The following is a 16,304-nucleotide window of genomic DNA, read 5'->3' on the forward strand; positions in this document are numbered from 1 at the left end:
AGTTCAATATTCCTCAACTATCAGAAAACATGAAACAAACCTATCTGTACTCATATGGAAAAACCTCCAATATAGACTGTAAGTGAAAAAAGCAAGGTACAGAAAGTTATATAAATAGTAAGCACTTATATAAATGGTAACAGGTTCTTTTTAAACATGTGACTAAAGAAAGAAGGCAATATTTAATAAAATATTTCAGAAACCTACCCAATAAACTGATTTAAAAAAAAAAAATAGCTGAGGGATAGAGATAAGGGAACTGGATTGAGAAGAGAGACACTACCAATATATATCCTTTTTGGGTTGTTTGTTTTATCTTGTATATATATTACTTCCTCAACAACAAAAAAAAACTAACAAATAACAATTTGATCAATAAGAATATATGGGTTATTTTCTCTATTCAATGTAACTATGAACATTTAAATACATTGGCCTTGCCGGTCACAACTTGGTTCCACTTATGCGCATATGGCATCTTTTTAAAATTAAGGTGTAGCTTTTTGAGAGAGAAAGAGCTGGAATGAGGGAAAAATACAGAATGTGCCTTTTAAGAAACGATTTCTGAAAAACACCTGCCAAAAGATTTAGGTCAAACACAAATTCCAGTTTGAAAGGTTATTCTATTTAATGTTTTCATCATCTGAAAGAGAAATACAATCCCTTGGGAGAAAAGAAAAAAATGACTAATTACGTTAAACAACTTTGTCAAGTTCAATAACACAGTTTCAGAAAATAGGATTTTCTCTGAGATAAGCTATCAGTGGAAAAACAATAAAGTTTCTTTAGAGTTTTGCTAGGGCTGAAACAACTGCTTGTCACACTGGGAGAAAAAATAAAGCTAAATAGCTACACCATAATCTTTATATCAAAATAAATTATAAATGGGCCTTAAATTGAAATGTAAAAAGTAAAACCATCAAAGTACTAAAAAATAATACAGGCAACTATTTTAATGGTCCTGAGAATTCAGAGGTCTCTTAAAGGATGGCACAAAAGACAGGAACTACGTAAAAAAAGAATGATACTTAAAAAAAAATTCTGAACAGCAATTTGAATAAATAAATCATATAGTAAAAACTGAGCAACATATTTGAAACATTTGGGACAGGCAAAGGGAAAAAGTTGCTTACATATAAAAAGCCCTTAAGAATCAATAGTAAAAAGGGGAACAGCCCAGCAGGAAAATAAGTGAAGGCTAGGATGCAGCTTCAAAGAAAAAGTGCAAATGCAGATGTTTACTTTGAAAAAAAATCAGAAAGACTGACAGTGTGTAGAAGGGGCACTTTAGTGCCCTATTAATAGGCAATAAACTGGTAACATGCCAACGCATATCAAAATTTCATGTGTATTTACCCTTTGATTCAGCAATTGTACTTCGTACTTTCTATACCACAGGTACAGTTCTAACACTTTACATATTTAACATTTGCAATAAACCTACGAAGTTATCCCTATTATGGTCATTTTATAAATGAGGAAGCTGAGGCCCTGATAACTTGGCCAGAGTACATGGATGTTAGCTGACCAAGGCTACAGAGACATACAGGCATCAGGCTCCAGAACACATATTCTTAACCTCTAGACGCCACTGCTTCTCGTGCAATGAAAAGAGGGAAACTCAAAACCAGCCAAAAGGGGCAGGAGAAATATAGTACAGCTATTGAACACAATGTTAAAAAAACTATAAAAATGATGCAGATCTATTAGCATAATAAATAACTGAAGGAACATGCAATAAAAAGGAATGTATAATAATATTTCATTTTTGTAAAATTATATACAAGTATATATGCAACAAATGATTTCAGAATGCACAGGCTCAAAAGTCTCATTTTACGTAAATAAGAAGTAGAGAATTCACTCTCAAATAAAATGCAGAATCTTTTTAGAGACTGTTAACTAGAAAATCTGAGAAGACAGGACAAAATTAGAATGTTCAGTGTTGGGAAATGGGACACAGTAAGAAAAAAGCAAAGAAGTAACCTGCCAGAAACCATAGTCACTTTATGCGAAAGAAGTCCCCAGTTTTCTTTCATTTCTTTTATCAAGAAATAAAAATTCAAAGATTACACAAGAAAGCCAGGCCCTTGGTAAAATTGCCAATTGCCTAGAGGAGGAAAAAAATAATTGAAAAAAACTATGTTTCTAGAAATTAATGAGGATTAGCTCAGCTCTAGGCAAAGAAAAGTAGAGCAGAGTCCAAGAAAGAAGATCTCAGACAAAGAAAAAACAGATCCAGATTTCCAGTATCTGAATTTATGGAGAAATACACATGAAGTGGATTTGTTGTTGTTGTGTCATCGAGTTGATTATGACTCACAGCAGCCCTATAAGACAGAATACAGCTGCCCCGTAAGGTTTCCTAGGCTGTAATCTTTTACGGGAGCATATTGCCAGGTCCTTTCTCTTGCAGTTGCTGGGGAGTTTGAACCACCGACCTTTGGATTAGCCGCCAAGGTCTTAACCATTGTGCCCTGTGCCCCCTGGCCTCCTTATGAAATGGACTAGATACTACAAAAAGAACATTGGAAAATCGCTAGTGGTAAGAACACCAGCATATTGGTCAGATGGCAAGTGAAAGGAGGCATAACAAAACTACCTTTCAACATCTGGAACTTTGAATAAGGTTATCTTTTTGAAGCTTTTAAGAGTCATTAGAATAGAGGTGATCCATATCTGATTTCTTGGTCAATATGTATTGAACTCTTAATTTTATAAAAATTAAATTAGCTTTATAAAAACTAACTTTAAATCATGAAAAAATTCTTCTAGAAAAAAATCAGTGTAATTCTCTATACCTAAATGTGAGAATTCAGATTATGGCATGCCTTCTTTGTAGTGTTAAATAAGAGTGGACAAAAATACCAGTACAACAGGCCAGGGAGGAACCGAATTCAGAGTGTGGAAATTTCAACCTGGAAGGAACTTTTGAGTTTTATCATCTAATCAGGTTCTTTGTCTCTTAACAGAGCAGAAGTCATGCAAAAAAGACAGATACCACCCTAATGCGCGAAATTTGCAGAACTTGAATTTGCAGCCTGTCATACAAATCTCTTCTAACAGAAGAAAAGTAAAACCTTACAGACAAATAATCAGCAAGAATGGCTCTGAAAAAGCATAATGGAGAAGGGTCAAGAGGAAACTAAGGAATTTCCATAACATAATTAGTTTTTTTTCTACATACCAGCAATAATAACTACATCCTAATTGGCACCTGTGATAATGTATTTGTAAATTAAAGAAAAAACAACAATTGAGCTTTTGGAAGAAAACAGTTACTCTACCTGGCCAGATCCATGCAGCTATCAGTGAGGTTGGTAGAAGAATTGAAGTACTCTCTGCTAGCAGCCAAAACCAAGTCAATACTTTTTTCATAACTGACCCTGTACTGGGTTTTTCCTTTGTGGGCTACACTAGCTGGTGGATTTATGGAGCAAGCAGTGCAATGCATCATCTGCCCAGCCAGGTGGATATTTTCAAGGCGACTGGAGCATAGAAGACTTTCGGTAAATATCTGGGAAAAGAAGAATCTAAAATTAGTGCTAAAGAGAATGATTTGGTTCTCAATAAAATGAAGGCCCTGAAATTCAAATAAATCTGTAGAAAAATACATTTGATCCCCATTTGTTACAAATTCTCTACTTGTGAATTTGCCTATTCATTCAAATTTATTTGTAATCCCAAAATCAATACTCGCAGTGCTTTCGTAGTCATTTGCAAAGGTGCACAAAGTGAAAAATTTAACAAAGGCAACACTCCGCCTTCTTGTTTCAGCTCTTGCACTGTAAACAAGTGTCCTTTTCACGTTCTCTTTAGTGCCACATTTTTCACAGTTTCATGCTTTTTGTTGGTGATATTGTGTTTAAAATGGCTCTCAAGCGTAGTGTTGAAGGGCTGTGTATTATCCCCTAAATGCAAGAAGGCTGTGATGTGCCTGACAAAGAAAATATGTGTGTTAAGTAAGTTTTGTTCAGCCATGAGCTATAGTGGTGTTTGTTTCCATGAGTTCGATGTTCAGTGAATCAACAATATACAGTATATTAAATAAGGTTTCTTTAAACGGAAACACACATAAAATAAGATTATCTATTGATCAGTAGATAAAAATGTTGTAGCCACAGGCTCACAGGAACTTAATCCTTTATTTCCCCTGTAGCAATGGTTCCGTACTCACTAATTCAGTGTCCCTGGAACTTAACAGAATATAACTACCACAAAAAACAAGAATCGATAGTACATCCATCCTAGAAGTGGTGTTTGCATAACACTACGAATGTACCAAATGCCACTGAATTGTACACCTTAAAATGGTTATGTTTATGTTCTGTGAATTTCACCTCAATTTAAAAAAAAAAAAAATACCACCCTTTTGGAAGGAGAAAAATTAATTTCACTCAATGAACCAAAAATAAGCATAACATTTTAACGTGTTACAATGAAAACTTCAGTTAAGCACCTAAAGTTCATATTCACTAATTACCACACTCCATCAGGGCCCATGCCTGTTGAACTATAATACTTTCATTGCAAGATGGCTATTAAATATTTAAAAGAAAATCTTAAATATGATATATACAATTTAGAACTGCTGAAAGCATCTGAATTTGGTCTTACAAACTAATTGGCAAGCTACAAAATTATACTTCTACCTAATCACTATTAAAACCACAACATACCCATATAGCATTGTGCTTGTCTCTAACGTGCAAACTAAAAACTATTTACATAAAATGAGCCACTGATGGAAGGCATTCATGTAAAACATCCTTGTGTTCTCCTATACTAATAGTATCAATTAACAAAAAATTCTGTAATTGAAATTCATATACTTACTACAGAAAAATAAACATTCTTTTTTAAACTTACACTAATAATATTGATACATAATTAACATAAGAACTTCCCCAAGAATGTCCTTCCCTATAACTCCAATGTTGGATAGCAATGAGGGTAGCACAGAAATAGGGCCAATATATGAAAAAAAGAAAATTTTTTGGAGCAGCAAGTTTCCTTATAATTAAGATCATTCAATTGTCATAGGGTCTCTTTATTTTTATTTTTGTGTCTAGGCTTCCTTGGGAAGGCATTTTTAGACAAGTCTTACTTGAAATACCTGATGGGGATCAGCTATAAAATAGTGTGTCAGAGAACAAATTATCAATGCCCAATCCTAATCAGTTATACATGACAGATGAAAACAGCTTGCTCCAAGTCTAACATAAATCACCTACTTTTGACAGTTTCCCTATTCCTTTGGTATATTCGAGTAAGTCATAAAGAGTCGATGTCCAACATTAAAAAATCCAATTTACTCAGCTCAAAATGTTTAGCGGTAACGAACACAGATTTCTGTTCTACGGGCAGTACAGAAAGCTTCATGTAACATTTTCAAAATTGTATTATTGAGCTTTCAAATTATTTTTCAAGAACAACAAAACCTAATGGCCAAAAGTCAGTAAGACATAGCATAATTTAAAAGGTACTAAAATAATACTTAAAATTTTAAGTTTTTTAAAATCTTAATTTCCCAACTTCTAGAACTCTTTGAAAACTGTTATAGTAGACTTTCAAATGTTTTCTCAAGAGAGAGAGACTGATGGTCAGGAGTCATTAAAATACTAAAGCCTAATTTTAAAAAAGTTAAAATATGTTTTATAATAATTTGTTAAGTTGTTGGAATAGGTTACTCCCCACAGGAGCAAGTTCAAATATATAATATGCTTGCTGTCAATTTTTGAATAAAATCAGAAACAAGAAAACAAAATAATGCCACTTCAACTTAAAAACACTACATCAGACACACTAGTAGCGGTTCTGCTTTGGAACTCATGTGCATACACATTATTTTGCCCTGAAATACGATTTCAAGCATCACTTTAGATCCAAAAGGGGAAGTTACCAGCAGTCGTACGTGGTCTAAGACTGTAATCATCAAAATGAATGTTACACTCATTCAAGATTTTAAAAAACTGAATTCAAATATAAAATCATTCATTTCTTACCAATCTATTTTAGCACTCTTTTGTTAAAATCACCTTGAATTAAAATACTAGATGATTTCACAAAATAGAGACCTATTTTTACAATTCTCATCAATGAGTCATGCTTTGTTATAGAACAGGGTTTGTGCCTGGCTTATTTAATAACAAAATTCAAATGAGAAACCTCTTTTAGACTGTATCTCACTAAAAATGGGCTAGTTGGATCATTTTTTGATGCAAACCATGACTAATTTATTGGTAACACACATAACTTCCAAAATAATGAGTAAGTCCCCCTGGGTTACACTCCTAGCCAATTAACAACCATTTCTTAAGTGTCCTTTACTTTATGTTCCAGACATGATATAATAGACTGGAGAATATGAGGAGGCACATGACAACACTACCTAGGAGCTCATGGCCAAGTAGAAGAAACACACATACAAAACAAGTAACTGCATCTTGAAGAAAAGCTGCAATACCACTAAGTTACAATACCATTATGGCATCCCAGGACACATAGTCATTGAGCTGACTCCTGCAAACTTACCAAGAATTTTCCAAGTAAAGGAAAGAGAAATATGACATTCTAGACAAAGGGAACAATGCATACCAAGTCACAGAAACATGAAATAGCATGGTGTGTGGAGGGATTCATGACAGATTTACAGAGCTGGAGCATAGGAATCATGGTGGAGGATGACAAAGATGAGAGTGGACAGGGAGGCTGGAATCTGCTGGGGCTTTCCACGACATGCTAAAACATATGGGTTTTTCTGATTGCTGATATGGAACAAGCAACAATTTTTAAGAGGGGGTGACAATATTTATTTTAGAATAAATAATTTACTTTAGAATGCTCTAAATACTCTAAATTGGAATAATCTAGAAATAAATACTGGAGTAGGAGGACATGTTAGAGGACTACTGTAATTTGGCAGAGATGATGAGAACCTGCAGTAGCAGAGTACAGAGAAGACAGCACAAATTTGAAAGACATTTCTCAGGTATACTTAGTAAGTTTCAGTGGCTACAAAAACTATGGAAATGAGAAAGGAGTCAAATATGAGTCTAGCTGAGGATTAAACCCCTTAACAGATAGTACTGCAATGAACCTAGATAGGGAAGATAGATTAGGTATAGAGGTGCTCAATAAACTATAAAGCACTAATCAACCATCAGCTATTATTCAATAGTATTATATTGAAGTTTATGATCATCACTCTTGTGACCAATAAGCAAACCGTAACTACCAAAATTTCTAAGTTAAAATAAATTACATATACAGTTACCTCAAAGCAAGCATCAAAATCGAGACATGTGTAAACACTCTGCTGCATAGCTAACATGTCTTGCAGCAGCGTTCTCCAATGGGACTCAGTGACAGGAGGCTGCCTGGGGGGCAAAAGAGGGGTGGGAGAAAAAGAATTCATGAAACTTCTCTCTTCAACTGGCCAGACTTAAAAAAAATTGGTGCCGGTATTCTATGTGCCACATAAACTCCCAAATAACACGCCTCATTTGAATTTACAAGAAAAAAACAAAAAATACAAAAACTTGGATCAAAAATAGAGGGAAAAGTTGGGCAGTTACACCACAATATGCTGCCAAAGCTTCCTCTGTCATAGGCTGCCTAGACACAAAGTTAGACTAGTATTAAATGGTAATGGCAAAGGTAAAAAGCTGTGAGTTTCTAAGGTAAAATAAGGCAAAGTAAGATAAAGGAGCTGTGACATAGCAGAAAAAGCACTTGATGACAGGAGAATTGGCTTCAAATTCCATCTTTGTCATTCTTTAACCCTCACAAGGGGGTCTTCTTAACTTCAACTGAACAGTCAGACTGCTAAGGCTACCACAGGCCACACTTGGCATCAGTTTATAGATCAACAACCCGTCTGTCAACAGGGCAGCATTGGTTGTTTCTTTCAGTTGGCGTTCTTGCAGCAGGCCACAGGCACAGAGTCCACAGAACATTCCCGGGTTTGTCTTCTTCCCAGGTGATAGTCCAAGTGCAAGGAGACAGAGCCACAGACAGTAGGTGCAGGAATTGCCCTGTCTGGCTTAGGAAGAAGCCTAATGTCCCACAAGAGGCAGTATCTTTTATAACAAATCCATAGGCACAGCTTTCAGGAGCCCCTCAAGGGACATGCCATTCACCAAACTTAGAAAAGGCCAAAGCATGGAGTCTCTATTAAGCGTTTCTTCATTTCTACATCCTACAGTTCAGATTCAATTTACCAGTCAGGGATCAGTTTTACCATAAGCAGCGAAGCTTATGCAATATAGTTGATCGAATGCCATCTGACGTTCGTTTCCAGATTATAGATTCTCCCAGAGCAGGGGAAAGGGTTTTATTAACATTTTCACCCAGTCACATACTAGCTGTGTGATCCTAAGCAAGTTATTACTTAATGTTCATGAATTGCAGTTTCCTTGCTCAAAACCCACCTCACAGAGCGACTATACGGAACGAAAAAGATTAATTTTGATAAAACGTAGGCACTGAAGCAAGATGTTCCTAAGTATATAAACAACCTCACTTATTTGTACAGATTTCAATTTTTTTTTAATCTTTAAGCTTCAGAGTCCTTTTCAATATATCATGCAGATTAACTTAAGCCAGAATATATGAAGAGATCTCTCATTTTTCTGTTATATAATAGGTGTTCAATAAGTATGAATGAAAAACACTAAAGATTACAAACATGCTTTTTGTTGTTTTTTCTGTAGTCACACACACAATTACTAATATTGTCTAGTATGAGGGAGAATATGCTTTAATTCTCGCTGCTTCTCAGAGTTTATCTTTGTTGAATACATATGTTTGGAATCATCATTTATGCTCATTTTCTAGTCTTGGAGTTCTACTTAATCATGAAACTCATTATTTGAAAAGAGCAGACTTGTTTTTTATTTTGGATTTTTCAGATAAACAATTCAATTGATGTTTCTCACACATCCATTTTTTTCTTACCTTTTATAATGTCTTTAAAAATCAGTACTATCTACAAATACTATTCATTAAACACAGGGCAAACACACTGTATGTGTTTAATAGTTACTGCTTTGGAAAAAAAAAAAAAAAACACATTTGGGATCATTCCTGTGAAAAATCTAGTCTTTAGGAATTTTTTTCTCCTAAAAATTTTAACAAGCATAAGCGTCATTTGCCTATGGCAACTTATATTTATTACACAAAGTGAACAATTTCTCTTGTTCCATTGGCAAAAAAGGCAGCAAAGAACACATTTTTCAACATGCATACACACAAACACACTGCTATATTATATCTGCAAGTAGTCCAGGATAATCCATGAAATCTTTCCATTAGTTAGATCTTGGTATGTGAACTCTTTTGATGTGCTTCCCAGAATTGGAAGGGTCTTTCAGACTCCGCTTACAGGCAGAGAAGTAGCAGAAAGTTTGACGGAGTGAGTGTCCATCTTGTAGCAGCTTGATAAAATCAGATCTAAATGTTGTCTAGCTGAATTCAAGTTCTCACATCCCAATTGCTCTTCTGAAGGCCAGTGACATTGGAACAGAAGGCATTAATATTTTCTCACACATGGCTAGCAGCAAGTAGAAATTTTAATTAAATCATAAAACATATACAAGGCTGTTTTCAGGATACAGTCAGTAAATAAGAACCACTGAGTAGAACTTGAGGGAACTATATAAGACATTTGCAAATTAACAGAGCAGTCCCGGAACATGAACATAAGGTATTAGCTGAAGCTTCAGAATGGAGGTGGTTTTCCAGAGAAATGGTATTGTACCCAAAATGGTAAAACTTGATTTGTGACAGACTCCATAAGATTTGCCATCATTTATAATATTCATGAAAATATCCTATAAGTGCTGAGGGCCAAGCCATGGTAGCATACATGAAATTATTATGTTCCATTTTAAGTTGACTACTTTGAAAAAGAGAACCATATTGTCTTAAGTAATCACAGCAAGCTGATCACCATGAGTAGAAATTGATTTCAGGGACTTCAGAAACATTTAAAGGACTCAATGGAAAGACAGCAGGTAATTGAGCAGCAACAAGTCTTTCCTACTGAAGAGTAGGTTCCAGACCAGAGTCAGCGTGTTATTGGAAATATTACCAATTCGTTTTGAGTTGTAAAAAAAAACCTAGTCAAAACCTTCTAAATTATTCATTTAGTAATTACTGAGAGACGGTCTATGATATTTAAGTTCCCATATTAGATATTAGTAGCTACAATATTTATCCTTGAGAAGCTTATTACTACTAGTAGGAAATATAAGGCACATATTTCCATAATCATAGCATACTACTGACAGAAATGGAAGTCGTAAGAAAGGCAGATACAAAATGTTGGGAAATTTCTTAGAAGAAGAATTAAATTCTCCTTGGAGAAGTCAAACAAAGCTTCCTACAAGATAGGAAGAAATATAAAGTCGTTACCAGTGGATTTTTATTTATTTATTTATTGATATTTGAATTAAACAGTAACTTTAAATCCTATGAAATTAGGTAAGGAAAATATGTATAAAAGGTTCCTGAAAAGTTCTCTTTACTGAAACCCACTTTCAGTGAACCTAGTGCTTAAGTGTTGGTGTTTGAGAGAGCTTGTCCCCCAGCCTTCTTTACATTTTTTATATAACCTCCCTGAGTGATATGATTCAGACTCTAAACTCCCTGTACATCTACGGGGATCACTCTCAAATCCGTAACTCCATCTCTGACCTCCCTCCTAAGCTGCAGGTCATTATAGCCACTTCTACCTAATGTCACACAAGAACCTCAAAGCCAGGAGTTCCTCTCTACTTACTCCTTTGCTAATGCCCCTGCCAGGAAGCCTAATATAATAGGTTAAAAAAGTGTTAACTTGTTGATTGGCCATTTGTATATCCTCTGAGATATCTATTCAAATCTGTTGTCAATTTTTCTATAAAGTTATCTGTTAGTTACCTTATAGCCTCTATAAGTATTCTGTTAGTGTTGATCTCATGAAGTATATCTCCCACCAGACCATAAATAACTTCAGGACAGAGATTATATCTCTTTCTTCTTTATGTGCTTGACATCAACCACAATACTAACACAAAGTAAGACTAAACAAAAAATTCTAAATAAATGCAAGAATATGAAGTGTATTAGCTGAGGCATTCAATTTTCCTCATTCTCTTGTAACTGGCTCTAAATAAACTTTCAGAGGGACTTAGCCAAATTTCTAGTTTCATTACAATGAATGTTCTGCTTCCAATGGTGACAATATAGAAAAAGACAAAAAAAAAAAAAAAAAAAACCTAAAAAAATACATTCTAGTTGAATTTTTTTTTTCTCTTCTCATGTTATTCACTTTTTCACACATTCATTTGGAAACGCTGGTTAAGTACCTAATACTCACTAGACACTTTTAAGCAATAACAGTAAAAAAATAAGCCATTCACTCATCAGATTTTCATTAAGAGTGTCAACAAATATTATCTGAGCACCATCTATGTACCAGTCATCATGCTAGGTATGAACAAAGATTCTATATTATGCAGCTCTCAATTTAACATATATGCTGGAATTTTGACTGGGAATAAGGAAAAAAACAGATTAGGCTGAGGATAATTGACATTTTCACGTTACTAAATCTTCCAGTCTATAAACATGATATATTCCTCTATTTTTTATCTTCTTTATTTCAATAATGTTTTGTAATTTTCAGTATAGTTATCCCCTGCTTTTCGAAACTTTGCTTTACACCACTTCACTTTTACAAAAGACCTATATTAGGACCTGTTTTCGCTAACCAAAAGAAATTCGAAGAGAACTTTCACTTTTACGAAAAAAAGGTGAAAAGCAGAAATACCGCTCAGCATTTGTTCTGCAGCAAGCTGTTAAAGAGGCAGTGTGCACCCTGAGCAGTCAGGGGTGGCTTCGCCAAGCTCTTTCCCCAGGAGCTGCACTCAGTATCTTAGCATCAAGCCACCATAGTTTGAACTGTGTCTATAAGCATCTGCAGTTTATCTCAATTTATTCTGTGTATCTGTCAGCAAGATGTGTCTTAATGTATCAGAAAAGCCTAAGAGCTCGTAAGGATGCTACATTTAGTGTACAACTGGACGTAATTAAGCATTTTGGTCTCAGTGAACAGAATAAAGACATTGTGCACGCACTCAACTTGCCCGCGTCCACCATTCGTAGTACTTACATGCAGAGAGAGAGAATCTTGAAAGCTGCCAAAGTCACTATTGGTTCTGCTAGTAGCAAAGCGGTCTCTCTTAGTCAGCATCCAGTAATGGATAAAATGGAAGGCCTGTTGCTTGAGTGGACTTATGTTAGTGTTATTTTAGGTTTTATGTGTTATTTAGTATGATTTGGTATGTTATTTTTCGAGCTAGGAACACTCAAAAAAATTTTCCCATATAAATTAATGGTAATTGCTTCTTCACTTTATGCCATTTTGGCTTATGAGAGGTTTCATAGGAACACTCTATGTTTAGGTAGTGGTGTAAATCTGTATAGATATTTTGTACATTTTATGATAAACTTGTTCCTATGTATTTGATGTTCTGATTCTGTTATAAAGTTCCAACTTCATCAGTCATTAGGGAAATACACACTAAGAACACAGTGAAATACTACTAAAAACCTACCTGAACGATTAAAATGGAAGAAAAAAATGTCAATATCAAGTATTAGTGAGGTTGTGGAGTAACGATAACTCTTACACACTGCTGAGAGAAATATTAACTAGTTAAACAATTTCTGAAATACTACTTGGCAGAAACTACTAAAGTTGAACAGGCGTATCCTATGACTTGGCAATTCCAGGCCTGAGGATATATTTTTAAGAGAAATGGCTCATATACATGAGATTATACATTATATACTCTTGTATGTAGCTTCTTTCTCTCAAAGTTAAATTTGTGAGATTCATCCATGTTGTTGGTATAACCTTAGATTGCTCATTCTCATTGTTGTAAAGTATTACATTTTATGAATATGCCAAACATTGTTTATGTTTTTTATGTTAATGGAAATTTAGACTGTTTCCTGTTTTTGCCTTTTATTAATTGTGTTGCTATGAATACTATTGTACATACCTGTCTTTCAGTATACAACAGTATATAATGTATAATGTCATGTATATGAAGTAAGAAAACCAGGGCAAAGTTCATCTATATATAGTACACTGAAGTCAGGACAGTGGCTACTTTAGAGGAAGGTAAAGGTTGGAAGGTGCATGAGACAGTGCTTGTAGAACACTGATTACAGCACAAACTGTCCGTGCTCAGTTCTAACTATTCCATTCACATGGATGGCTTCCTATTTAAGCACCAAGGACATCTGTCTGAGCACTTCTACCAAAACAGCATGCTCAGGTATGCTGAAGTATAAAGGAGTTAACATCCCTGAAATCTGCCATCAATGACAGGCATGAGACAGTAGATACACACTCCCAATTGCTTTACCTGTCATTCAGATATTTCTAAAGTGTGTTCTACACCTTCTTACAGGAGTCTCCAGTAAGAACGATCCCAGTTGATAGTTGCACTTGATTATATAATGCAACTAGTATTGGCTTTCTTTTCTTCCATAACTCACCTCTCCATTCTCTTACTGATGCTTGATGGAGTCACCTCCCAAATAAACAACTTACACTAACATCGTCGTCTTGGGATATTCTTCTGAGAACCCAAAGTCATATAATAGTAAAAGTATTTCTTTGAGTGCTGACTACATGGGTATAAGTTCACTTTAAGAAAATTCACTGAGTGGTACACATTGATTTGTGTACTTCTCTATATGAAGGCTATATACCAACAAAACTTTTTTAAAAAATCCATTAATAAACTGTGGAATAGGAGTAAGAATCAGAGTCTAGATCCTTGAGAGAAAGAAAAATTAAGTTACAACTCCCTAATGCAACTTCTTTACAAGTGTTAACTTTGGTGAGGGGAACAACAACACACAATTAAGTCAGTACAACCTGACCAAGGCAAAGCCATAGAAGTTTCCGAAAACAGATCCAGACACCTGAGGGATCGAGTTACTAGGGCCAAGGCTGGTCTTGGAGGACATTTAGGCATAACATAGTTCATAAAGAAAATGTGCTACATTCTACTTTGGTGAGTGGCACCTGGGGTCTTAAAGCTTGTGAGTGGCCATCTAAAATACATGTAGTGGTCCCATTACATTTCTAGCAAAGGAGAACGAAGAAAACCAAAGACACAAGACAGCAATTAGTCCAAAAGACTAATGCACCACATGAACCACAGCCTTGAACTTGCAGAGGGGCAACTCCTTTATCTTGACTGATAACAGTGAGCTTCTCCATTGTCTCCTTCCACAGATGTGGTCGATTTGATTCCTGTGTAATCCATCTACTGATATCTACGTTTACAGTCATACACTGGGTTGTTGAAAAAGTATTTCCAAAGAATAACTCTACCATGGGGTCTCCGATGTTGTTTCTATCACTGAAACTGTGTTTTCCAACTACTGATCCTTCTTTGTTTCCAACTTTTGCATTCCAATCACCAGTAATTATCAATGCATTTTGACTGTATATTTGATCAATTTCAAATAGTAGCGGTTCATAAAAATCTTCAATTTCTTCATCTCTGACATTTGTGTTTGGTGTCTAAATTTGAAAAACAATCATATTAACTAGTCTTCCTTGTCGGCACAGGATATTCACCCATCACTTACAGAGCTGTGCTTCAGGACAGATCTCAAAATGTTCTATAAAGACTGACCATACCAGGTGTTGATCAGGACGTGGAGCAAGTGGAACTCTCCTACACAACTGGTTGGAAATTTAAATAATACAACTACCTTGGAAAACAGTTGGCAGTTTTCTAAAGCATTAACTATACTCCTACCATATGATCCTGCCACTCTACACTTAAGTATTTATCCAAGAGCAATGAAAGCATATGCTTATTGCTACATAACTGAGCCACGGGTAACATTTGTGTATTGGACCCAAACTGTTTACTTCTTCATATCAAGCTGAGGCCCATTAGTGCAAAAAAGTATGCTTGTGCCAAATTCAAATTTATATACCTCCAACTGTTTTAAAATAGCTCAAATGGGCAGATTTTTAGTCACTCAGAGCCTACCTGCTTTACATACACCATGAAACTGTGCCCAATATCTGTTACTCCTAAAACCAAAAACCAAACCCAGTGCTGTCGAGTTGATTCTGACTCATAGCGACCCTTAGATCAGTAGTAGCCTAGGAAGGGGATGGGACTATGAAGCGGAGAAAATAGAAGGGACAGAATATAAAGAAGAAAGAGAAAACTTTTGTAGAAAATGAGTAAGCTCGTTATCTTGACTGTGATGATGGATTCATCGGTTCATATGTGAAAATTTTAAATATGTGAAGTTTATCATTGGACAATTATAACTAATGAAGCTATCCAAAAAAGATAAAGAACAATACTTTTTTTAATCATATACATAAGTTTCCATTAATTTTGTTTATTACTTACTTCCGACCCATGTGCCTGGTCAATCTAACCATCAGCTTGCGTGCCTCTTCTGAGCTAGACTGAGTGTTCTTAACAAATGAAATCGGTTTCTCAAGTCCATGTTTCTCCAAAAGCTCTGAAACACTATAAGTGAAAGAAGAATTATTTAAAGTCTTGCTACAAACCAAGAAAATAAAAGAACCTTAAACATAGAAGTAACACTTGAGTATTCAGTAAAAAGAAAAAAGAGCACACAGTCTGACCTAATTTTACATATTAGATCAATTCTCAGAAAGAAGTTAATTACAGATCAAATCTTATTTCCTACATTGACTTTTATTACAATATACTGGGCTAAGTATCTCTATCTCAAAATCTGGTTTTTGCAATTTACCTCTACTCTAAAAACAAGCAAAATCTATCATTTCAATAACCCAGTTTTAACTCTTAACAATCCTACTGACTGTTCTGTTATAGGCAAGGATTCAAAGAAACCTGTAAGAAAAAGAATTTTAGTTTTTGAGGACCTAAGAAATAGCATCAGGCTTAACTTCCCTCAAAAATCCATTTGATAAAAACACAACATATGTAACAAATTCTCTGGTCTCATATGAATCTTCTTGATCCTATGATCATTAGTATACATACGCCTCATCTGTCTCACCAAATCTCACATTTATGAATCAAATACTACTAGGCTTTAGAGTGACTTAAGAGAATTCAATACTACTTCATGAAGATAAATGTCATGAGTCATGTTACCCAATATTATATATGATAAAATATCAACTACTTATTGGCAATGAGGTGGAATATGAATAAAAAGTTCTAGAAAATTAAATTAAGCTGAACAGTAAAACACCTGAGTATCAGAAG

General features: G+C 34.9%; 1 protein-coding gene across 3 annotated transcripts in view; it reads right to left on the reverse strand.

The window, feature by feature from the left end:
• NBAS (NBAS subunit of NRZ tethering complex) overlaps positions 1 to 16,304 on the reverse strand; it is a 452,886-nt gene that overhangs the window by 230,548 nt on the left and 206,034 nt on the right. For all 3 annotated transcript variants that reach the window (XM_049903481.1, XM_049903480.1, XM_049903479.1), the window contains exons 28-30: positions 15,450 to 15,572; positions 7,277 to 7,379; positions 3,288 to 3,517 (exon numbers count right to left, since the gene is read on the reverse strand). In XM_049903481.1, the coding sequence (XP_049759438.1) occupies positions 3,288 to 3,517; positions 7,277 to 7,379; positions 15,450 to 15,572 (456 nt within the window). The remainder of the gene's footprint in view (positions 1 to 3,287; positions 3,518 to 7,276; positions 7,380 to 15,449; positions 15,573 to 16,304) is intronic.

The sequence above is a fragment of the Elephas maximus genome, chromosome 12, assembly GCF_024166365.1.
Source record: "Elephas maximus indicus isolate mEleMax1 chromosome 12, mEleMax1 primary haplotype, whole genome shotgun sequence".
NCBI lineage: Eukaryota > Metazoa > Chordata > Mammalia > Proboscidea > Elephantidae > Elephas > Elephas maximus.